Source organism: Geotrypetes seraphini, chromosome 5 (assembly GCF_902459505.1).
Source record: "Geotrypetes seraphini chromosome 5, aGeoSer1.1, whole genome shotgun sequence".
Lineage (NCBI taxonomy): Eukaryota > Metazoa > Chordata > Amphibia > Gymnophiona > Dermophiidae > Geotrypetes > Geotrypetes seraphini.
In genome coordinates, this window is record NC_047088.1 from 271,889,175 (window position 1) to 271,915,718 (window position 26,544).

General features: G+C 43.1%; 1 protein-coding gene across 1 annotated transcript in view; it reads left to right on the forward strand.

The window, feature by feature from the left end:
* Positions 1-26,544, forward strand: part of LOC117360428 (unconventional myosin-X-like) — a 483,786-nt gene that overhangs the window by 292,965 nt on the left and 164,277 nt on the right. The window contains exons 32-33 of the mRNA XM_033944140.1: positions 5,049-5,243; positions 9,178-9,335. Coding sequence (XP_033800031.1) covers positions 5,049-5,243; positions 9,178-9,335 — 353 coding nt within the window. The remainder of the gene's footprint in view (positions 1-5,048; positions 5,244-9,177; positions 9,336-26,544) is intronic.

The window sequence follows — 26,544 nt, forward strand, 5'->3', positions numbered from 1 at the left end:
CTTAGACCAGAGGCCCGACAAGTGAGCGGACTGCTGGGCCTGATGGACCACTGGTCTGACCCAGCAGTGGCAATTCTGATGTTCTTAAACTTTAGAATTTTGTGCTGGGTTCAAAAGGGGTCTTTTACCAATTTTTCAATTAGAAGTACCTCTCACCATAACTCCCTTCTAATGTATGGTGAGCCCTTCAAAACCTATTATATCCACCTTATGACTGCAGGTGGCACCTATATGGCAGTATAGTAGGGTTTTAGTTGAAAGCTAAATGGTGTTTTCCTTTTTGAAATAAAGCCTGCTTGATGTGCTAAGACAGTGGGGTTAGCCCCGTGTTACGTGGTGGGATAGTGGGCCTAATTTCGGGCAAAATAAGACCACACGGAGCACACTGTCTTTCCAGCCTTGAGGTGCTGAAGAAGCCAGTACTTTTATACTGTCTTGTAACTTTGATTTTGGTGGAAAAGTTTTTCCTTTCCTTTTGGTTATGAACTCCACCTGGACTATGATTTAAATGAGAGTTTGGTTTAAGTTGGACTCTTTTTGGGTTTCTCAACCAGAGACTGTTTTGAACTTTGTGCTTGACTGGTATGAGAGTTTTTTTGTAATCCTGACAAGCAAGTTATTGTGTTTTTTTTTGGTTTTGAACAATTAAATACAATTCTTTATTCAACATTGAACTATTGTTTGGATGGTGTCCCTTTTACTGAACGTGGAAACAAGTTATCCTTGTGAGACATGCAGCAACTCACAAGAGTTTGATTGTGGCCAGTATTCCCAGGCCCTCTGCCTGGAGCGTGCCGGCTACAATATATATATATATATATATATATATGTATATGTGTGTTACTCTAGTGTCTTTCTCTTCAATAGGCCTTCAGCTCACTCTCTTCAAAGGAAAGGAAGATGCCTTCTCTATCTCCTCTGACCCCAACTCTTACCCTAAACCACATAATAGATCTGAATGGAAAGTCCCCAATCCTCCTGTTCACGTGTCCTAGGGTACAGCTGATGCATACTTATTGAGGGGGGTGGGTAGAGAACACACACACATGGCCCTTTCTCATTGGCCTGGTTTAGTTCTGCCACCAACCCCCCCTCCCCCTTTCTTCAGATACTTCATTACTCCAGCTTATACAGGCCACCATGGCTTCCCAGAACTCATCTGGGTCAATGTGAGCTCCATAACCTTTAGGTATCTTTTCTTCAAGAGACAATGGTTACTGTAGATGGGCAGACCAGATGGGCCATTTGGTCTTTATCTGCTGTCATGTTTCTATGTCAACCAGATAACAGTCTTCCATAGAAACACATACACTGGTTCTTCTTGTACTCTATGGGGTTCCAATTCAAATAATGTGACTTAGAAAAATATTGAAACCACAATAGAGAATCTGATATTTTTAAAGACAATTAGGCTTGCTACATAGGCCTTTTCAGCCATCTTAGAGAGAGAGAAAAACGTCTTCTCAATTTTATATGTATTAACATCTATCTTACTGATTCTCCTGTTATCCCAAAAATACACATAAAATTTTAATATTAACACCTCCAGTGGTCATCTGCTGAATTTGGGTACTTTTTTGGCAGATGCTTTTAAAACAGATGTAGCTCCAGATGTCTAAGTTCCATCCTGATGTCTTGGGAAATGTTCATTTTATCACTACAAGATGTTGAAAAGCTAAGCACGCCCATAACATGCTTCTAATACACTCCCTCGAATTTTGGATGGACAGTTGCTAAGAGGCCTAGCAAGACATCCAGAAAGTCGGCAAAAAATAAAAAAATCGTCATTTGGATATTTTGGCAAGAAAAAATATCCAAGTACAGATTTATGCCATTTTTTGGACATCTTAGGGCTCCTCTTACTAAGGAGCACTAACCACATGCTACACGAAAAATACTAACGCCAGCTCTATAGAGGCATTAGCGTTTTGCGTGTGAGATATTGCAGCATGTGCTTTGCGCACCTTTGTAAAAGGAGCCCTTAGTCTTTAAAAAATACCCCTAAGGATGACACTGTTATCCACAGAAATAGAGAAGGGGAGAAGCAGCTTTAGGGGAAAATAAGAAGCTCAGTTTTGGCCATTTTCAGATTCAGAAAGTGGTGAGACATCTAGGTATAGTCTCTATTCTCTAACTTAATTGGGACCAACAGGTTGTCAGATAACCCAAAAGTTGGATAATGCAGAGACTCACTGCATCTGCCCATCAGCCACACAGCACATCCTTGCCCTACCCACCTACCCAAACGGTTGCCAGCTCCCAAGTATCAGACCCTCCAAAGTGTTTCCCTGGTATTGGCTTCCCACCCCCCAAAATGCCTTTCCAATATTACCTCCCTCCCCCGGGGTGGTCCAGTGGTGAGTTCAGGACACATACAATCCTCTCTCGCTCATGCCCTTCTGGTCTCATCTACAAAAATGGCTGCCATGAACTAACTGGCTTGATTTAGGATAGGATGGAACAGAGTTAGGGCAGAGCAGCAACTTAGCTAGGTAGCAGCAATTTTCAGTCCACTAACTGGCTAAGTAATCACATTCTACATTGACTGTAAGTTGTTAGTCAACTGGGCACAGCTCTGAATAGAAGGCAATGCCCAGTAAATTCCAGGTCAGCAGATGTACCCAGATAACATATGAACATAAACAATGCCTCCGCTGGGTCAGACCTGAGATCCATCGTGCCCAGCAGTCCGCTCACGCGGCGGCCCAACAGGTCCAGGATCTGTGCAGTAATCTTCAATCTATACCCCTCTATCCCTTTTTCCAGCAGGAAATTGTCCAATCCTTTCTTGAACCCCAGTACCGTACTCTGCCCTATTACGCCCTCTGGAAGCGCATTCCAGGTGTCCACCACACTAGAGAATGACACGGTGAAAAAATTGGTCCCCGTCACCGCCCCGTCCCTGTCTCACCATCCTCTGCACCGCCCCGTCACCGTCATTCCCTTCACCGCCCCGTCACCGCCACTGCCACCCCATTCACCGCCCCGTCACCGCCACTGCAACCCCATTCACCGCCCCGTCACCGCTGCATACATAAAAGCCTCAAACGGGTACGATTTTATATACTTTTCTAATATCTCCCCTATGTATCTGCCATTGCCCCCCCCCTGTGTCCATATACCATCCCCATGGCATGTCCCCTTTTTGTCTCTGTCCCTATGCCCCATGCACATAATTTCCCCTCTTTCTGTTACCTTCCTGTGTCCAGATTTCCCCTATCTTCCTCTTCCATACCAGTGTGTCTCTTCTTTTCAACCCCATCTAGCTTTTTTCCCTCTTTCTTCCCCCCCCCCCCCTGCTTCTAGCATCTGGCTCACCTGCCAGTCCTTCCCTTTCTTTCCTGCTGTGGGTTTTTCTTTCCGTTTTCATCACCTTGGCCCAGAATCCTTTTCCCTTTCACTCCCTCCTTACAGTCTGAGCCGGGAACACGGGTGATCGCACGGTCCTCGCAGCCCCCACCCGCCTGCCCAATCATTCCTAGTGTTTAGCCAGTTCTCTCCCTTCTCCTCACCTTAATTTGCAGGCTTTCTTTTTCAGCGACCTGCACGCTTTCCCAAAGAGCCGCACACGCGCGGCTGCTCAGTGTTCAATCTTCTGCTCTGCTGCAACTTCCTGTTTCCGGTTGCGTCAGAGCAGAAGATCGAAACTGAGCAGCAGCGGCTCTCTGATAGCGTGCGGGTCGCCGAAAAAGAAAATCTACAAACTAAGGTGAGGAGAAGGGAGAGAGCTGGCTAAACACTAGAATCGATTGGGCAGGCGGGTGTGAGCTGCGGGGACCGCGCCATCCTTCATGCCTCACTGCGGGGACAAGACCCATTCACCGCCCCGCGGGCGGTGAATGGCCTTGTCCCCGTCGCCGCAGCGACTGCTAGTTTTCTTCCCCGTTTTCGGCGGTGACCCGCGGCTAAAATGCGGTGGCCGCGGGTAAACCGCCACCGTGTCATTCTCTACACCACACGTTGGGTAAAGAAAAACTTCCTAGCATTCGTTATGAATCTGTCCCCTTTCAACTTTTCCGAATGCCCTCTTGTTCTCTTATTTTTTGAAAGTTTGAACAATCTGTCCCTCTCTACTCTCTCTATGCCCTTCATGATCTTGTAAGTCTCTATCATATCCCCTCTAAGTCTCCTTTTCTCCAGGGAAAAGAGTCCCAGTTTCTCCAATCTCTCAGCATATGAAACGTTTTCCATACCTTTTATCAGACATGTCGCTCTCCTCTGAACCCTCTCGAGTAACGCCATATCCTTCTTAAGATACGGCGACCAATACTGGACGCAGTACTCCAGATGCGGACGCACCATCGCCCGATACAATGGCGGAATAACTTCTTTCATTCTGGTTGTAATACCCTTCTTGATTATACCTAGCATTCTATTCACTCTCTTAGCAGCCGCTGCACACTGTGCCATCGGCTTCATTGTCATGTCCATTACCCCCAAGTCCCTTTCTTGGGTACTCTCCTTCAATAACATCCCTCCCATCGTATAGCTGTACCTCGGGTTTCTGCTTCCCACATGTAGTACTTTACATTTCTCAACATTGAACTTCATCTGCCATCTCGTTGCCCATTCCCCTAGTTTGTTCAAGTCCCTTTGCAATTCTTCGCAGTCTTCTTTAGTCCGAGCTCCAGTGTCGGGAGTGGCACATTACCTGACATTGAATATCCTATTAGCTCAGCCTGCAGCTGGAAGTGGCTTGCTAACTGTTTGCCCCTCAGGCTGAATGTTCCCTCCTATAAGGCTAGTTAATCTCGATTCTAGAAGCCATATTGGTTAGGTAGAAAACTGGATGCACTGTAGCCTATTGTCTCTTCTTGGCCACATAGCCCCCGCACACCCCTCCCACACACACATATGACCTCAGCAATCTATGTGGTCTCCAAGGGTCCTGTATAACAACATCTTTGTGGACTGTTTATGCCTAGAGTGCCACAGTACCAGGGGTTAACTTCTGCCCTGGCTTTCTCAGTTTGATGCCTTTTGTTGAAAATCAGTGCCAGTAACAGCTACTGACTGTATCATATATGCTTCTTGTTCTCTTCCTGCAGGATGGCTCCAGAAAGAAGTGCACAGTACTAATAAAGCAACCTCTTTAAAACTAAAGAGACGCTGGTTTGTTCTGAGCCACGATGCTCTGGATTACTACAAATCTTCAGAGTGGTCCATGCCCAAACTGGGCACGCTCGTTTTCAACAGCCTCTGTTCTGTGTCCCAACCAGATGAGAAAGTGTTTAAGGAAACAGGTAATAAAGCAACAGAAGTAGAAAAGAAGTAACAGAACTTAAGCAGGTTAATGTAATTGTAAAATCTGTTTTTATTTTTTTGCATTCCACTCCATGAACAAAGCAGATGAAAGGAACTGCAGAGGTGAACTTAGATTTGTGCATAACAAAGGAAGAAATCCATCAGTAATTCTTTTTTGTTTTGTTTGCACTTAGAGCTTTGATTTGATCTGATTTTTTAACTTTATATTAAAGTGGTTAAGAATAAAAGTTACATAGGGAGTGTCAGATTCAGGAAAGAAAGTGAGTACTGTATCCAGACCTCCTGCAGTTTAGGAATCTAGTCTGGTCCCTCCTATCACTCCATGCACACTCTCAAATGTCCAGACTTCATAAAAACTGCAGCACTGCTCTCCCAGATAGGCAAACGTGAACAATCAAGATTTAGAAGAAAAATGCTGTTGCAATCAAAAAGGAAGATGTGGATTTCAGCGCAAGTGGCATTCCTCTAATGAGTGCTGGAATCAAGATGGCTGTCAATTGCAATATCAATGTAGAGGGTCTCTAATTAGAAAATGAACGGTGAAAAACAAACTAAGGCCAGTACTGGACAATTCTGCACGTTCTGTGTCCCATACATGGTGATTTGGTTTAGGATAAGCTGGGGAGGACATAACATAGTATAGTGCTTGTTGACCACGTAACCATTAGCTCAAGGCGGTTGACAAAAAATTACTAAAGAAAATCATAATTCATGGAATAAAGAGAGTTAGTTGATCAGGTATTTAGAAAATAAATAGGTTTTCAATTGTGATCTAAAGTCTTTATAAGAGTGAGCTGCTAGCAACAAAGCTCGAAATTCTTTATCATGAAGGGCCGCTTGGGATGCCAAAGTATGATTGAGAAATTTTATACTTTTACAACCCTGGATTGAAGGAGAGTTAAACAAAGGTTGGGTTCTTCTACTATGGCTGTATGACACCAAGGAAAATCTATTAACCAAGTATAGAGGGGCTGTGGCATAGAAAACCTTATAACAGAAGCAGCCCAACTTAAACAACACACGAGCCTCCACAGGCAGCAGGTGCAACTCACAGTAAAAAGACGTAACGTGATCATATTTCTTTAAGCCATAGATCATTCTGACCGCTGTGTTCTGTATCAATACAAGTCTCGCTAACTTTCTTAGTAATTGTCAAATAAATAATATTACAATAATCAAGGAGACTTAATAAAAGCGATTGAACCAATAATCTAAAAGCAGCCAATTCAAAGATCTAATAATTCGTAATTTCCATAGGGTGAAGTGGCTTTGACTTACTACAGCATCTACCTGAGTTTTCATAGTGAATTGCTGGTCCAAAATAACTTTGATAGGAGCTCCAGTGACAGGATAGTTAGGATAGGCTGGAGTGGGCTTCAAAGGCAACTCCAGCAGTGGGAACCTAAAGACAGTACCGGGTGGACTTCTATGGTCTATTGCCCAGAAATATTAAAGAAAAGATAATTTAACTAGGAATGTATAATAATTGTGACTATTGGGCAGACTGGATGGACTGTTCAGGTCTTCTTTATCTGCTGTCATTTACTATGTTAACTAGAACCTTAGCCCCCTTCTTTTTGTTGGTTGAAAATATAACCGTTCCCTATACTTATAGGACAGTAAGCAGGCTTTGTATTACATTACATTGGTGTCTTCTATCCCACCAATACCTCTCAGTTCTAGGCAGTCTACAACAAGAGCTGGCCTGGGCATTTCCAGGGAGAATACATGGTTAATAGATGTAGTATGCGTCAGGATCTATGGAGGGTCGATCAGGTTTAGTTAGATCATTTGACAAATTTCTTGAAAAGTTTTAAGTTCTTTCATGAATGTTTTGTAGTTGGGCGTCATAGTCATCAGTTTCACTGCCCTGGTAGCTAATAGTCCATCGTATATTTTTTTGCTTTGTATACCTTTGATGGGGGGTGGGTAAAGTGTGCATGAGTTCTCCTTGGCCTGGATGTGCTTTCCCTGTTTAGGCGGTTGCTCAGATAGCTTGGTCCGTTTCCATTTAGAGCTTTGAATAGGGTGCAATAGAATCTGTATTGTATGTGTGCTTGTACTGGGAGCCAGTATGAATCTTAGAAAGCTGTGATAATGTGGTCATATTTTTTCAGTGAGTAAATCAGTCTAAGAGCTGTATTTTGGACTGTTTGTAATTGTTTTAGTATGTTGGTTGTTCATTTACAAAACGTGTTCTGGTTTTATTAGCAAGACCTTCTCCTATAGCACTTGTTTTACCATGTCACACTATATGATGCAGGGTTCAACGTTAGGAGTCACACTGCCCAGGAAAAGGATCTAGGTGTCATCAATGATATGTTGAGACCATCAGCTCAGAGTGCAGTGTGGCAGCTAAGAAAGCAAACAGAATGTTAGGAATTATCAGGAAATGAATGGAAAACAAAGATGAAAATGTTATAGTGCCCTTGTATTGCTCTATGGTACGGCTGCACCTTGAATACTATGTGCAATTCTGGTTGCCATATGTCAAAAAAGATATAGCAGAATTAGATAGGTACATAGAAGGGCAACAAAAATAATAAAAGAGATGGGATGACTTCCCTATGAGGAAAGGCTAAAGTGGCTAGGGCTCTTCAGCTTAGAGAAAAAAACGGCTCAAGGGTGATATGATAGGTTTATAAAATACTGAGTGGAGTGGAAAGGGTAGATGTAAATCACTTGTTCACTCTTTCCAAAAATACTTGGACTGGGGGGCATGCGATGAAGCTACTAAATATTAGATTTAAAACAAACTGGAGAAAAGGAGACTGCGAGGGGATATGATCGAGACCTTCAACATACTGAAAGGAATCGACAAAACAGAGCAGGAAAAAAATAATTTATCATGTGGCACGGACAAGAGGACATGGACTGAAGCTAAGGGGGGACAAGTCCAGGACAAATGTCAGGAAGTTCTGCTTCACACAAAGAGTGGTTGACACCTGGAATGCTCTCCCAGAGGAGATTATTGCAGAATCGACTGTCCTAGGATTTAAAAGCAAACTAGATGCACATCTCCTTACGAGAGGCATAGAGGGATATGGGTGACTAAAAATTACGCCAGGTGTACACCTGGCCGGGCCTCCGCGTGTGCGGATTGCAGGACTTGATGGACTGAAGGTCTGATCCGGAGATGGCAGTTCTTATAGACTAATTTGTATGATAAGAGGGTTTGATTTAAGGAGTAGTATAGAGAAATATTTCTTTACAGAACAGGTAATTAATGCATTGGACATCTTACATCATCGCATATTCTGGAGTAGATTTCCCTATATAAGGCTTTATTATTATACAGAGTTTAAATGACTGCTTCTCTGTACCTATCCAGATCCTTAAGGCCTTCTGGCCTCATGATCCCCGTAATAAGGCAAGATCCAGTTATATCCGTCTGGTCAGACTGAATAGGACTTTTCAATCCTCATTTGCCCTTATTTCTTATGTCATTATGTTAATCAATTCTCAAATCCCACTCTCCCACAACATTGACATGTTCTTTAGGTACCCCCTGTTGCTTCGCATACCTCCTATGGGAGGTAATTCTGTGACTGTGCACCTATAAATACAGTAGATGCCCAGAGGGCCCTGGTTGCATCTATTCTATACATTTCTACTGTATACTCTGGAAGAAAGGTGGGAATTAGGGAATATGATAGAGATAGTTTAGTGACTCAATGGCATTAATGTATATGAGATGAGTTTTTTTCAAATGACGGAAAAGTCGGGAATGAGAGGGCATAGGATGAAATTAAGAGGTGATAATTTTTTTCCCTGCTCTATTTTGTCGATTCCTTTCAATATTTTGTGTTTGGTAAATATTGTAACACAATCTATATTGACTTAGAATGGCTTCTCTCTGAGAAAGCAGAGTGAAGCCTCCTGTTAAGTTATTGGTTTTCCTTTTTGTTGTAGATTATTGGAACATTATTGTGCATGGAAGGAAACACTCATATCGACTCTACACCAAACTTCTGAATGAGGCCCTGAGATGGGCCTCAGCCATTCAAGGTGTCATTGATAACAAGAATCCAATAGAAACACCCACACAACAACTTATTCGTGAAATCAAGGTAAACTACATTGTTCTGTTTCTTCTTTGCTTGGAATCTGAGTGTGTATCCTTTCTTACTATAGGATAGCACTCACCAATATTTCTGCAGCTGTTACCTTAGTTTGTATGGCTGCAAAAAATACACAATCCCCAGGCAGTGTGGATTAATAACATTTATGGAGTGCCCATCCAGGTCGTGAACCCTATTTAAAGTCATCATGCCCATGATGGTATTATTGTATTAACATAATTTGTTATGTTTGTCAAGATAAATATGGATGTATTCATGTAACCCATTTTGAGCTAGTAAACTAAATAAACCTAAACCAGTTTGGGAAAGCAGAGCTACTTACATGTAACAGGTGTTATCCAGGGACAGCAGGCAGATATTCTCACCTGTGGGTGATGTCATCCATGGAACTAGGCGTGGACCAACTAAAGTGAATTGTCACTTTAAGAAATCAAAACACTGTCCGTACTGTGCATATGTGGGTGTTTTCCCACCTGCTGCCAGCTCGCAGGACCATCAGTTCAGTAACAAAACTAAGAAGCCATGAAGAGGAGGTGAGAATATTTGCTTTCTGTCCCTGGATAATATCTGTTACAATCCGGGGACAAGAAGGCAGCATATTCTCACATGTAGGGACTCCCCAGCTAAGAAATAGGGTTAGAGGGAAATTGGCTTATAATTAGAGATCAAACTTTAGAGAACTTTGTGGCTAAACTGACTATCCTGTCTGGTAAGATTTTCCAATCACTAGTGGGTCATGAATGACAGAACTGAGGACCATGTGGTTGCTTTACAGATGTCCTCAATAGGAGTGGAGGGTAGATGGGCTACTGAAGTTGCCATGGCTCGCACCTTATGTGTGATAGCACAACCTTCTAACATCAGACCAGTCCGAGCATAACCAGTGGCGTACCTAGCATATGTGACACCCGGGGCCCATCATTTTTTGATACTCCCCCCCCATCTATATGAAAAATATGATTTTTAGTAACAATCCACATATCGCACAACAAGAGTGTACCTACGAAAAGGCAGCATCTTAAACACTGCAGTGAGAACTAGAACACCAACACATACATTGTAAAACTAAACAAGCCAGATCCTGTACAGTCAATTGATCCTGTACAGTCAATGCTATCAGAAAGCCATGTCTCTTTCATACACACAGATACACCCTCGCCCAATATGGAATAATCACAAACTAAAAATAGAAATGTAGACAAAAGTTAAACTGAACTGGCAAGAAACCAGACTCTGCATACAATGCAACACTACAACACTACAAAAACAGTAATATATGTCCTCTAATACTGTGCAAAATATAAAGACAGTAGATGTAAATTTGAAAAAAACTGTTCCCACCACCGCTCTGGATTTTTTCACTGCACATAGGGATGTGGCTCGGTTTATCAGGGGCCTCCAGATCAAGCTGTTTTTCTCTACTCAAGAGGGGTCCCGGGATGACTCTTTGTTTAGGGTTAAATCCCATTGGATCCCCCCGGGGCCCATCGATGCTCATATCAGAGTGGTATTGCGGGATATTGAACAGCTCCGGAACGCTCGTCCTGCTCATCAATTCGTCAATATCACTAAGGCCCAGCAGCTTGCTCTGGAGGCCCTCAAGAACGCCCCTGATCTAGACATCAAACCCGCCGATAAGGGTGGGGCTGTGGTCGTTCAATCTACGGCCCAATACAGTGCCCAAGTGGATGCACATATTTCCAATACAGATTGGTATAGAAAACTTGAGGGGGATCCCGCCCCTGCCTTGTGTATGGAAATAGCCACTATTGTACAGGGGGCGTTGCAGGATAACATCATTACTAAATCCGAAGCCAAATATTTATCCCAATCTCCTAGCCGTAGCCCTTACTTTTACACTGTACCTAAAATCCACAAAACTCTTAACGATCCCCCAGGTAGGCCCATTGTTTCGCTCCATGGTACTATTCTGGAGCCCCTATCTAAAATGGATGACCATTTTTTGAAACCTAGGGTTGCTCAGGCATGGTCCTTTATATTGGACACTACTGACTTTCTTAACAGAATTGAACCTATTAAGGTACAACAGTCAGATCTGCTCATAACGATGGATTTGGAAGCCTTATACAGAAACATCCCTCAGTCTGAGGCTTTGAAGATCGTTGAACATCATCTATCTGTGGGTCTTTTCAATCATCATATAACCAAGCCCTTTTTGATGGAACTAGCCATCTTGGTACTGCAGCGAAATTTTTTTGAGGTGCGTGGGGAGTTTTATCTCCAAACACACGGGGTAGCCATGGGCACCGCCATGGCCCCCAGTGTGGCCAACCTCTATGTTACCAACTTTGAGGAGAAATTGTTATCTATCCTCGTGGATGTCGCACATCGCTATCTGGCTTCGTTACATCGACGATGTCTTTCTTATATGGACCAACACCAGAGCCAGGTTTGATGAATTCTTGATTTGGCTCAATGCACTAGACAGGCATTTGAAATTCACTGCCACTGTCAACGTGGCCAGTGACACTATGGTCAGCAAAGCTGATGGGCAATTGGTTACCACGGTTTTCCGGAAGCCTACAGACCGGACTTCATACTTACATTACACCAGCTGTCATCCCGTCAGGTTGCGACAATCATTGCCTGTGGGGCAATTTCTTAGAATTCGCCGCATTTGCTCTTCCTTGGCGGAGTTTAAGGCTCAAGCCAAGTTGTTGTTCCAACGTTTCAAGGCTCGTGGCTATCCTGAATGGACTATTAAAAGAGCTTATCGCAGAGCATGTTATGCTAACCCTGAGCTGCTGCGGTCTCCCGCTACCAGGGTTCCCATGGATCGGCAAGTGTGTGTCATCTCGTACTCTAACCAAGCCCATCAGATAGCCAACATTGTCAGAAAACACTGGCACATATTGGATCACCACCCTGTATTCAAGGAGGTACCCTGCATAGCTTTCTCCCGCCCTAAAAATCTCAAGGACTTATTGTCCACAAGAAGTCGGGAGCCCACTGGGGGCAGTCAAACCGTGTGGCCACTGTGACATGTGTGCCTTATCTCTGTCCATCTCTCATTGGCAACATCCCCGGACCCAACGTACTTACCAACTCAGATCTCAAACTTCCTGTGATTCTGAATGGGTAGTTTATGTCATCTGCCCTTGTGCGTTGTGTTATGTGGGGCGGACTAGCTGAAAGATTAGAACCAGATTGCAGGAACACAGGAGTCATATTCGTACTGTAATTCATTCTGCTCCTCTTGTACCTCATTGTGTGGAACTTGGGCACCGGTTCACGGACCTGTCTTGGTTCGTGCTTGAGCAAGTTCCCTGGGATTTCAGGGGGAATAGACAGTTTCATTTAAATCTCAGGGAACAATATTGGATTTTCCAGTTACAATCTGTCTATCCTAATGGCCTCAATGAAAATGTGGAATGGAACACCATTATCTAACCGGTTTCAGGTTTTGGGTTCTAGTGTTAGCTTCTTGCAGTTTGGGCTATGGCTTGATTCCAGCATGGGTTTTGGTTCCTGGCTCCTCCTTTTCATTTTCTTCCTCCTCTTGATTTTCAGGCGTGTTAATGTGGGCGTTTCCTTGCCCCTCTGTGTGATTGGTTGGTGTGTGTTGTGTGATTGGTTGGTTTGTGCATGACGTCGCCTCTCGATCCGTTTTAGGTGCGAGTGTTGCTCCGCCCGGGCACCCCGCCCTTCAGCCGACCTCTGCGTTTTTCATTTTCGTCGGGGGACAGGTTCCTGAAGAAGGGCTCCTCCCCAAAACCAGCGTGGTTGAACCTTTTCTCCTGGCGCGGTTTTCATTTGGCAGTTCGCGTGATGTTTTTCAGTTAAGTATTTTTCCTTTTTTATTTTTTGTATGGCGATTTTTGATTGTTTTGTAGTGTGTTCTGGGGGGTCTGGCTGGCAGGGTTCATTTGGGAGTCGCTCAGGTATTATTGTTTTTGTTATATTGATTTACTCACTGGTTTATTGATTTATTCGGTGAAAGGTTGCTTTAATTTCAGCACACTTATGGTGCTCGATGATGGTGTGGGGATGGGGGCTTACCGCCTTGACCCAGAAGTGAAGTGCCGGAGCTGGACTCCTATCGCTGATGGTTCACACTGAGAGCACCCTTCACATTGTTACAATCACATATTTTGTTTGTTTGTGAGTTGTGAGTATAGTTTAAAGTTTAACTCCTTGGGCGTCCCCCGTATGAACCCTGTGACTTGGTTTGCCTCGTTGTGTTATTGCTATAGTAGGATTTTTGGCAAAATTGGAGTGTAATTGTTGTGTTTACAGAGTTCAGAGGCAGAGACAGAGAAGCGTGAAGTTCTAGGGAGAGCCAGAGAGAGAAAGGGGGATGGGGTGATGGTCTAAGTTTCGGGTTCCAGAGATCGGCTAGAGAGAGAAAGAGATAGAGAGATAGATAGCTCAAGAGATAGACCCATGTGTGTTGCAGAGAGGAGGCTTTTATAGCTTGGAATCGTATTCTGAATATAGAAATTATTGTATTTCCCAGTATCTTTCTGTTTAGAATTTGTAAACTGTTTGAAACAATGGTTAGTTTAATTGATAAGGAGGGTGTGATACTTGCAGGCATGGTAGATGGGATTAGTCTCTGGCTTCTTTGTCCCATTCAAGCAGCCTATCTTCTTGATAAACAATCCAGTCTGGCTGGATGATTAATGTATGTGAATTCTGTGCAGGAGCACAGAATTCTGCATCAACATTCCAGAGTCAGATTGATATAATTTCCCATCGCATTTGCTGACATTGGTTATGGCAACCAAAACTGCTGAATACTTGCAATAGCTATGCTGACATCTCTCTTCCCCATTTCCCTTCAGCGTCCTCAGCCCACTCTCTCTCCACTTTCCTTCAGTGCACGCACATAAAAACAAGCAAGTACTTTTATATCATTTTCATTCTATTCATTCATAGAAATTAAAGTCTAAATAATGCCAATCACATAACAAAACATGATTTTACAAAAATAATTCCCTGCACAGTCAAGCTTGCAAGGATTACTAGATGTCTTTCAGCAGCTCCCCTCCCTCCCTCCCCCTTACCTTCGTGGCCAAGTCAAAATGATCTACCAACAATAAAATTTTAAAAATACAAAGCACACTGTATGCAGAGAAAATGTTAATTATCATTAATATTCCGCGGGTTTTCAAAGAGGTCAAGGCAGATGATTTTATGCAATGTCACCTCAGTAACAACTATACAAAAATAGACAAATATACCCCCTCCCTTTTTACTAAACCGAGATAGCGGATTTTAGCACAGGGAGCTGCGCTGAATGCCCCACGCTGCTCTCAATGCTCATAGGCTCCCTGCACTAAAAACCGCTATTGCGGTTTAATAAAAGGGGGCCATAGTGCAAAATATAGACAGCATATATAAATTCTCAAAACGGACACATTTTGATCACTAAATTGAAAATAAAATCATTTTTCCTACCTTTGTTTGGTAATTTCATCAGTCTCTGGTTGCACTTTATTCTTCTGACTGTGCATCCAATATTTCTTCCCTTTTTTCAGCCTCCTGTATGCTTCCTCTCCTCCAGACCTCATTCCCTCCCCCAGCTTTTTCTTTCTTTCACCCTGCCCCCTTCTTTGTTTCTCTCTCTATGCCCCCTTTCTTTCTGTATGTCTGTCTTTCTCTCTCTCTCTCTCCGTGCGCCATTTTTTCTTTTTCTTTGTTTCACCCTGTCCCCTTTCTTTCTGGCTCCCTGTCACCCTCCCCTCCCCTATGCCACCGCCATTGGGAAAATGCTGCCACTGCCACTGGGGAATAGGCTGCCACTGCCGCCATCAGGAACAGGCCGGCTCCGAGTTCACCCTGCTTCTCTTCTCTGCGGGGCCGACCAACTCTTACCACCCGATGTCAATTCTAACATCGGAGAGGACATTCCGGGCCAGCCAGGCAGCAATTGGCTGGCCCAGAACGTCCTCTCCGACAGCAGTGGAAGCCTTTCCCCAGTGGGAGGCCAGCTGTGCACCCCCTAGGGGCGTGCACCCGTGGCAGACCGTCCCCCCCCCCCCCGCTCCCCCCTTGGTATGCCACTGAGCATAACAGAATGAGATACAGTCTACTTGGTTACAGGAGTTCCCAGCTGGAAATGAAAATGGAAAGCTGACAGGATTGATGGTCAGTCTAGAGGAGGTATGTAAGCAGATTGATAGGCTTAAGAGCGATAAATCCCCGGGATCGGATGGCATCCATCCGAGGGTCATCAAGGAACTGAAAGGGTTAGGGTTAGGGTTAGCTATTAGTTGAAGCTGAACTGCTTCAACTAATAGCCAATCTGTCGATCAAATCGGGAAAGATTCCGGAAGACTGGAAGGTAGCGAATATTATACCGATCTTCAAGAAAGGTTCGAGGGGAGATCCAGGGAACTAGAGACCGGTGAGTCTGACCTCTGTACCGGGAAAGATGGTAGAGTCACTGATAAAGGTCAGCATCATTGATCACCTTGACGGAAACGGGCTGATGAGGACCAGTCAGCACAGTTTTAGCAAAGGCAGATCATGTTTGACAAACTTGCTGCACTTCTTTGAGGGAATAAACAGACAGATAGACAAGGGCGATCCAGTCAACATTGTATATCTGGATTTTCAGAAGGCGTTCGACAAGGTTCCGCATGAACGACTACTTCGGAAAATTGCAAGCCATGGAATTGAGGGTGAAATAGTCACATGGATTAAAAACTGGCTGGAGCATAGGAAACAGAGATTGGGGGTAAATGGACAATACTCGGACTGGAAGAGCGTCACCAGTGGGGTGCTGCAGGGCTCGGAGCTTGGACCCGTGCTCTTTAACATCTTTATAAATGATCTGGACATAGGTACGACGAGCGAGGTGATTAAATTTGCGGATAATACGAAGTTATTCAGAGTAATAAAGACGCAGGGGGATTGCAAAGATCTGCAACGTGACATAATCAAGCTCGAGGAATGGGCATCGACATGGCAGATGAGGTTCAACGTGGATAAGTGTAAAGTGATGCATGTCGGTAACAAAAATCTCATGCACGAATACAGGATGTCCGGGGCGGTACTTGGAGAGACCTCCCAGGAAAGGGACTTGGGAGTTCTGATCGACAAGTCGATGAAGCCGTCCACACAATGTGCGGCGACAGCAAAAAGGGCAAACAGAATGCTAGGAATGATAAAGAAGGGAATCACGAACAGATCAGAGAAGGTTATCAGGCCGCTGTACCGGGCCATGGTACGCCCTCACCTGGAGTAGTGCGTCCAGCACTGGTCGCCGTAACTGAAGAAGGACACGGTACTACTCGAAAGGGTCCAGAGAAGAGTGACTAAGATGGTTAAGGGGCTGGAGGAGCTGCCGTACAGCAAAAGATTAGAAAAACTGGGCCTCGTCTCTCTCGAACAGAGGAGATTGAGAGGGGACATGATCGAAACATTCAAGATACTGAAGGGGATAGACTTAGTAGATAAGGACAGGTTGTTCACCCTCTCCAAGGTAGGGAGAACAAGAGGGCACTCTCTAAAGTTGAAAGGGGATAGATTTCATACAAACGTAAGGAAGTTCTTCTTCACCCAGAGAGTGGTAGAAAGCTGGAACGTCCTTCCAGAGGCTGTTATAGGGGAAAACACCCTCCAAGGATTCAAGACAAAGTTAGACAAGTTTCTGTTGAACAAGAACGTGCGCTGGTAGGGCTAGTCTCAGTTAGGATGCTGGTCTTAGACCAGAGGGCCGCCGCGTGAGTGGACTGATGGGCATGATGGACCACTGGTCTGACTCAGCAGTGGCAATTCTTATGTTTTTATGGGTCAAATGACAGAAATAGCCGAGTAGAAGTTCCATGAGGTATCCAAGTGGCAAACTCAAGCATGTTTGCAGTCCAGTGTGTGAAGCACTTCCTCACCAGGGTGAGTGTGTGGTTTTGGAAAAAAATACACAAAGATTGATGGATTGGCTGAGATGATACTCTAAAATAACTTTTGGGAGGAATATCAGATGACTTTGAAGAACAACGTTGCCCAGATAAAATGTAGCAAAAGATGAATCTGCTACTAGCACCTAGAGTTCATTGACTTGCTGATGTGAGAGCAATGAGGAAGACCACTTTCCAAGTGAGGTGATTGAGAGATGAAGTGGAGAATGGTTCAAATGGAAGCTTCATAAGTGCTGAAAGTACCACATTAAGGTCCCAAGCCGGTGGAGGAGGTTTCAGAAGTGGCTTGGTATTGAAAAGGCCTTTCATGAATTTAGAAATCAGAGGATTTACTTCTAAGGGCTTGTTATCCAGTGGTACATGAAAACCATTTATAGCACTGAGATGAACTCTCACTGAATTAGTCTTTAGTCCAAAATTAGATGTATATAGGAAATAATCCAATACTAATGGAAGAGTTCAAGACACTGGATCCAGAGATTTGCCACTACACCACAAAAAGAAGCGAGTCCACTTGAAGCAGTAGTAGCGCTATGTAGAAGGCTTCAATAATAGCTGACACTGGTGCAGACAGTGAAAGATTATCTACTGGTTGGGAGAAAGATACCACACTGTGAGAGCTAAAGAATGTAGATTGGGATACAGTAGAGAGCCCTCGCTCTGTGTCAGCAGTGTTGGAAAGATTTGCAGAATGATTGGTTCCTGTTTGCTCATTTGTAGGAGGAGAGGGAACCAAGGTTGGCCTGGCCACTGAGATGGAATGAGTATCATGGTGGCTGGTTCCTGGCAAAGTTTGAGCAGTGTTATACTGATTAAATGATCAGAGGAAATGCATAGAGGAATCTGCCTTGCCAGTTGAGTAGAAAGGCATCTATTTCCAGGTGATTGGGAGCATAGAGCCTGGAGTAGAAAATAGGGAGTTTGTGATTGTATCTGTCTAAAGATGGAGGTGTTGAGTGACTACTCATGTGGTTGTAGGATGCTGCTCAATTTGTTGGCCAGTATATTCTCCTTTCCTACCAGATAGACTGCTTTCAGGAAAATGTTGTGAGCAATGGCCAAGGACCAGATCTAGATGGCCTTTTGACAGAGGTGTCAAGAGCCTATTCCACTCTGCTTGTTCACTTAGTACATGGCTACTTGGTTGTATGTATGTATCAGTACTACTTGACTGAGGAGATGATCCTGGAATATGGATAGGGCATTGCGAATTGCTCGTAGCTCCAGAAGATTGATGTGAAGATTTGACTTTGCTGAACCATCTCAGTAAGCTCCCCATCCTAACATGGAAGCATCTGTTGTCAGAATCTTTTGATAAGGTGGGATTTGAAACAGGAGACCTCTGGAGAGATTGGCTGGAGACATCCTCCACAGAAGTGAATTTTTGAGTTACAGTGCTACTGACAAGTCAGAAGACCAGTTTCTTGAGACCACTGGAAGGATAAAATCCACCAAGGATGCCCAAGGTGAAGACGGGAAAATGGGACTACATATAGTGGAGGCCATGTCACCTAGAAGTTGTAAATTGTGACATGCCATCAAGGTGGCAACAAGATGAGACTTCCTAGCAGAGCTGAAGTAGTGTGGTACATCTGCTGGGGGAGGAAAGAACATGTCTGGTTTGTGTCCAGAAGAGCTCCAATAAATTCCAAAGTCTAAGTAGGCTTTAAGTGGGATTTGGGATAATTGACTGCAAATCCCAGGAGTTCAAGAAGTTCAATTGTTGCATTCAAAGCCTGCTGAGTTTGTTGGGGTGTGGAGGCTCTGATCAACCAGTCATCCAGGTAAGAAAAAAACATATAAACTGAATGAGTGAAGTATTGCTGCCACCACAACCAAGCACTTGGTGAACACTCTGAATGCTGATGCCAGTCCAAATGGGAGCACTTTATGCTAGAATGCCTGTATATTGGAGTTTTGTACAGACCTCCAAACAAGGCAACATAGACAAAGAATTAATCGAAGACATCGAGACCATCACTCTGCGTGGAGACACTGTGCTGTTGGGGGACTTCAATATGCCTGATGTGGATTGGAACAAACTTACCGCTACGACCAGTGGCAGAAGATTACTAGCCTCCATACAGGGAGCATTCCTCAAACAGATGGTATTGGAGCCCACCAGAGATCAGACGATTCTGGACCTGTTACTCACCAATGGAAACTGTCACAGAAGTTTCGGTAGGAGATGCTTTAGCCTCCAGTGACCACAACATGGTGTGGTTTCACCTCAGGAAAGCAACCAACCTCTACATACAAACCGTGAGTAAAAGACGGAGAAATAATAGGCCCCAGTGGTTCTCTGCAGAGATCTCGGAATTAGTAAAGCAGAAGAAAAGAGCATATGTATCCTACAAACTATCACAACAACCAGAAACTAAAGAAGCCTATCTGGTAAAATCTAGAACTGCTAAAACAGCAGTCAGGGAAGCCAAACTCCAGATGGAAGAAAATATAGCTAGGCATGTTAAAAAAGGGGATAAATCATTTTTCAGGTATGTTAGCGACAGAAAAAAGAACACAGACGGAATTGTGCGCCTCAGGAAACCTGACAGTAACTATGTAGACTTGGACTCAGATAAAGCCGAACTACTCAATGGCTACTTCTGCTTGGTCTTTACCTGTGAGGCACCGGGATCTGGACCGAAGATGCAGACAAGGGAGTGCTCGGAGAACCCGTTCCGGAACTTTAAATTTACCACGAGCAACATCTATCATGAGCTATCGAGGATAAAAGTGAACAAAGCCATGGGACCGGATAATTTATACCCCAGGGTACTTCGGGAATTGAGAGATGTCCTGGCAGAGCCATTAGCTGTACTTTTCAATCTGTCCCTAAACAAGGGAAAAGTCCCCTTGGACTGGAAAATCGCTAATGTCATTCCGCTCCACAAAAAGGGATGCAGGTCAGAGGCTGAAAATTACATCTCACATCAATAGTATGTAAACTTATGGAGACGTTGATAAAAAAAAAAACAGATTAGATATGTTTCTGGATGACGAGAGACTGAGGGATCCCCACCAGCATGGATTTACGAAGGGAAGGTCTTGTCAATCCAATTTGATAAGCTTCTTTGACTGGGTAATGAAACAACTAGATAGGGAAGAGTCCCTGGATATAGTGTATTTAGACTTCAGTAAAGCCTTTGATAGTGTCCCACACTGTAGGTTATTGAACAAAATGAATACAATGGAACTAGAAGAAACATTGACTGCATGGGTTAAAGACTGGCTCAGTGGTAGACTTCAGAGAGTGGTAGTGAATGGTACTCCCTCAGAAACGTCAGAAGTGACCAGTGGAGTGCTGCAGGGCTCGGTCTTGGGTCCGATACTATTTAATATCTTTGTATGAGACCTGCCCCATGGACTTCGAGGTAAGATTACATTATTTCCAGATGACGCTAAACTATGCAACATAGCGGACAGCGCATCCGTGCCCGACACTATGAGGCAGGACCTACTTTTACTGGAAAAGTGGTCAAATACTTGGCAACTGAGTTTTAACGCCAAAAAGTGTAAGGTTATGCGCCTTGGTAACGGTAACCCCTGCAAAACATACACCCTGAATGGTGAAACCTTAACAAGAGAGAGGAAACAAAACAAAACTGCAGATCTGTACAAGACGTAGGCAAAATTTATTGTGACAAAATAATTATATGCAAACCCTTTTACCAATCAAGGGACCCGACACGGTCCGTGTTTCGGACAAACCTTCGTCAGGGGTCCTATTAGGTACAAATATAATATAAAATTTATTATTAAAATAACAATTATACACAAAAATAAATGATAAAAATAATAATTATAAAAACACTTAAACAGAAGATGGTGTTTAAACAATGCTATATCAAAGTTTGTGATGGATACAACAGAGGAACAAATGTGCGTATTAAGAAAATGAAATGAACCGAAGAGTAAGATAGCAATGACATGCAATTTCAATGAACTACATGCAGAACAGAATAGGTGATCTTAATAAACTAAATAACATAAATTATTCAATAAATACATTACTGACTGTAAAAAAAAGAAATAAGGACAAAGATAGACACATAAAGAACGTGACCCCTAAGGAAAGGACAAAATAGAAAAAGGAAAAGACATGTGAGAAAATGCCATAACAATGACAAAGAGTAAAATACATACCATGGTAAAAAAAAAAAAAAGGGGAATAACAAAAAGAGTCACAAAAAATTGTAGAGTAGTAGCTATAGAATAAAAAAGCAATATGGTCATAGAGATGTAAAGTAATGTACAGACGTCAACCCTATATTATAAATTATAAAACATCCTAGAACTTGTTTCATATGGAATAATGAAGCATGAATAAACATTAAAAAAGGATTGTATCTATAGCTTACATCAATAAACAGAAGATTTAAAAAAGTTAATAAAAGAATAATAAAATAAAAGTAAAAAACCACAACAGAACCATAAAATATTTTAAATAAGTAATGACGTTTCTAAAAGATCTTATATGCAGAGGTTATTACACAAATAAGTAATAATTAATAAAATAGATATCAGACTAAAAATGAATAATACTTGTCAATGAATATGTTAGTACATCACACAACTATAAATCCAAATAAAAAAATAAAAATAATGGACACGTTATAAATCTTATTATGAAACGGACAAGTGGATAAAAAGTGAATATATTAATACAACACACAGCCATAGATCTAAATGAGAGCAACCACATTATACATCTTTTAATAGAACATGCAACAAATAAGGTACACAGGACTGGAATGCAAACTAAATAAGTCTATGGGAAGCTATCACATAAGTGGGAGAAATATGCAAGGAAAATTTGGACTATGTAACCGGATGAATATACAGTATTAAAGTATACCTAAAGAATAGTATTACTAATAAAAGAACGAGGATATCTGATGTAAGGGAAAAAAAATTAAATGAATAAAAAGCAAAGTCAGAAACAGAGATATTAACTTAAAAGGTAAATCTGTTTAATAGTAACGGAAAAAGCTGGTGACACCTTTTAAGTTAATATCTCTGTTTCTGACTTTGCTTTTTATTCATTTAATTTTTTTTCCCTTACATCAGATATCCTCGTTCTTTTATTAGTAATACTATTCTTTAGGTATACTTTAATACTGTATATTCATCCGGTTACATAGTCCAAATTTTCCTTGCATATTTCTCCCACTTATGTGATAGCTTCCCATAGACTTATTTAGTTTGCATTCCAGTCCTGTGTACCTTATTTGTTGCATGTTCTATTAAAAGATGTATAATGTGGTTGCTCTCATTTAGATCTATGGCTGTGTGTTGTATTAATATATTATATTTGTACCTAATAGGACCCCTGACGAAGGTTTGTCCGAAACATGGACCGTGTCGGGTCCCTTGATTGGTAAAAATGTTTGCATATAATTATTTTGTCACAATAAATTTTGCCTACGTCTTGTACAGATCTGCAGTTTTGTTTTGTTTCCTCTCGGTTGTTATTTACTGCAGTTTAGGTTGGAACCTTTTTTCTTTTTGTTTCGAAACCTTAACAAGAACTGTTGCAGAACGGGACCTGGGTGTAATTATTAGTGAAGATATGAAGCCTACCAATCAAGTAGAGAAAGCTTCAACCAAGGCTAGACAAATGCTGAAAGCCTGAAGCCGAAAGCCTGAAGCCGAAAGCCTGAAGTTATGCCATTGTACAGGTCCATGGTGAGACCTCATCTGGAGTACTGTGTTCAGTATCGGATGCCACATTATCAAAGGGATGTGAAGAGAATGGAATTGGTTCAATGAATGGCCACTAAGATGGTCTCAGGACTCAAGGATCTCCCATATGAAAAACGTCTAAGCAGGCTGCAGTTATATTCTCTCGAGGAACACAGAGAGAGGTGAGACATGATAGAGATGTTCAAATATCTAACAGGCCATGCTGAGGTGGAGGAAAATATCTTTTTCCTTACAGGTCCCACGGCAACAAGAGGGCATCCGCTCAAACTCAAGGGTGGGAAACTTCATGGCAACATCAGGAAGTACTTCTTCACCGAAAGGGTGGTTGATCGTTGAAATGGTCTTCCACTTCAGGTAGTTGAAGCCAGCAACATGCTCGACTTAAAGAGATGATGTAATAAACATGTGGGTTCACTCCAGGAAAATGCTTAGGGGAGGGTTCTTTGAGTGGGCAGACTTGTTGGGCCGTCAGCCCTTTTCTGCCATCATACGCTATGTATTCTATGAAAGCTTAGGTATTTTCTGTGAGCAGGGAGAATAGAAATATGTGTGTATGCTTCTTTGAGATTTAGAAAGCATAGCCAGTCATTATTTTCTAAAAGAGGTAATAGGGTTCCCAGAGAGAGCATCTGAAACTTCTTCTTCACCAGGTACTTGTTTAGTGCTCTGAGGTCTGGGATTGGACAAATACCTCATACTTCAAATAGAAACCCTTGCCCTTTTGCCGCAGTTGATATAACAAATTAACGTATCGCCCACAAATTTCTGCAGTAGTTAAAAATTGTTTCTACAAACTACGAATGATAAGATCTCTGGCAACCATTCTGGACCAACAATCTTTAAATATTCTTATTCATGCTCTCATCATTTCAAAAATAGACTACTGCAATTCATTATATAAAAGTTTGTCAGAAAAATATCAGACACCTTCAACTAATCCAAAATACCGCTATAAAAGTGATAACTAATTCCAAGAAATATGACCATGTCACCCCATTGGCTCCCAATTCCCCACAGAATAACCTACAAAATAGCTATCCTCACATTCAAAACCCTACAATCTAACAAACCCATGTTTCATTGATAGAATCCTTATCCCCTATGAACCTCCCAGAGCTTTGAGATCAACTTCTCAACATCTCCTTCACATCCTCTCCTTAAAAATTATCAGCACTCATTAAACCACTTCCTTCTTGGTCACAGCCCCATCAATCTGGAATTCTCTACCAAATACCTTGAGGGCCGAAAACTACTTAGATAAATTAAAAGGCAGACTCAAATGTTTCCTTTTTAAAGACGCCTTTGAGTAATAACTTCTTCCTTTCCACTCCTATATATCTTAAATAATAAAATGCAAAGCGCGCATGCGCACTTGCGCCGCGTGTTCCCTGATCCCTTTTCTGTCGGGGTGTGGCGGCACGAGTGCGCATGCGCGCTTATTACCTCACAACAGCCTCCCTGCTCTCCACCTAGCGCTGCTTTCAAAGGGCCTGATAAAGGTCGGAGAAGGCGGCAATCGTGGTACTGGAGTTTTCCAGCCATCAATTATCAATTGTCCAGTACCCAACTTAGCAGAATTAATTAGATCAAGCATATGACCTGCTACATGAGAACTACCTTGATTTACCACATACAGACCACTTTCTGATAAAAAATTATACATTAATGGGGCACGTGATGCTGGGATGTTGAACGGATGTGCCTCTGAGTAGCTCTGGGCCTCACCGACATATCTTACATCTAAAACCTGCTCAAACCCACTGGCGTTGTGCTAATTTCTGGGGAAGCGGTAGCTCTCACCTTTCTGCGCCTGCTATGTGTTTTCCACGCCACACGGAGTGATTAGATGGCCGCAAAATCAGCCTGACCCACGAAGAACAAACCGCAGGTGCAGGACGGCAAGATGGCAGAGGCGCACAAGGCACCTGTATTCATGCTTGAAGCGGCTGCGGTCCAGGAACTCACCCGGTCATTAACACTGGTTATGGAGGATAAATTGGCCACCATCCACACCTTTATGGAGGGCATCAAGGAGAGCCTGGACTCCTAGGCTGGTCGGCTTCAACATGCTGAGGACCGGATAGCTCAGCAAGAGGACACTGCGGCTAATTTTGAAGAGCGTCTCTGCACCCTGGAGTCAAGTTCAAGTTTATTAAACTTTTGTTATGTACACAATATCAAAAGCTTCAAAGCGTATAACATTTTAAAAATGGGGGGGGGGGGGGGGGGGTAGAACAAAACTCTAACATAATTACAATCAAATTCTATCCATTCTAATACATAACTGGTACAGAAGGTGAAAGGGATGAACTACAATCTTTAAAGAGAGAAAGAAAATATTTAGCGGGGAACACATTTGTTAGGTAACACAAAAAGGAGAAAAAAGAAAGGAAAGAAAAGAAAAAAGATGAATCTATAATCTATACAGAAATCTAATTTAGATCTAAGAAGTTTTGTGGGGATCCCTACCACAGAGCGGGATGTTGATCTTCGACAATGGCTGGAGGACTGGCTGCCTAGGGCAGTGATTCCCAACCCTGTCCTGGAGGAACACCAGGCCAATCGGGTTTTCAGGCTAGCCCTAATGAATATGCATGAGAGAGATTTGCATATGATGGAAGTGATAGGCATGCAAATTTGCTTCATGCATATTCATTAGGGCTAGCCTGAAAACCCAATTGGCCTGGTGTTCCTCCAGGACAGGGTTGGGAACCACTGGCCTAGGGCCATAGCACTCCCTGATCCTTTGGTGCCCTTTTCCATTGAACGAGCACACTGCTTGGGGGCCCGGCATGAGGATCCGCGGCCTAGGCCAGTCATCACCAGATTCCTCAATTATGCATTAAAGGAGTGCATATTGGCCCATTACCGTCAGGGTAAAGATCTCAATCTGCAAGTGGAAGGCCACAAAGTGCTTCTCTTCCAGGACTTTTCCCCACAGGTCTCTTCCCAGTGCAGAGCCATGGCGCCCCACTGCAATGAACTGTTCAAGCGTAACATTCGCTTTTCTCTCCTGTATCCTGCCCGGGCTAGAGTGATCTACAATAACACCACTGCGTTCTACAATACACCTGCTGAGCTGGAGGGGTTCCTGAAAACTCTTCCTGCTATGGCTCCCAGGGACCGCTGCGCTTCTTGACAATGTTTCACCTCTGGCTTTGGATGAGCGGCTGTAAGGGTGACCCCATCACTACCAGAAGCGCATCTTCACCACCTATTGCACAATACGAGTTGGACACTGGAAATCTTACTGCACTCTGTGGAAGCAGTTTTTGGACACTGCTGCTTAATTGACATTGGCTGTCCCAAGATACCTTTATTGTTGAAGCTGTGTTGCTTCTCCTGGAGGGGTCTTTTCCATATTGCCTCTATTAGCTGAGGTGAGTTTTCATGGCCTCCCCGCTGGTTTTGATATTTTACCTAAAGATGCTGTATTACCTATCATCAGACTGTGCCTAACTATTAGGAGGATACGATCCCTCGGCGGAGAGAGCGCATAGAAAGAGCGTATGAGTGTGGAATGCATGGGTGTGTGTGCATGTGTGTGCTGTCGTGATGGAGTGTTGTACTGCATGCCTTCTGCTTCTCGGGCATGAGGGCTGGAT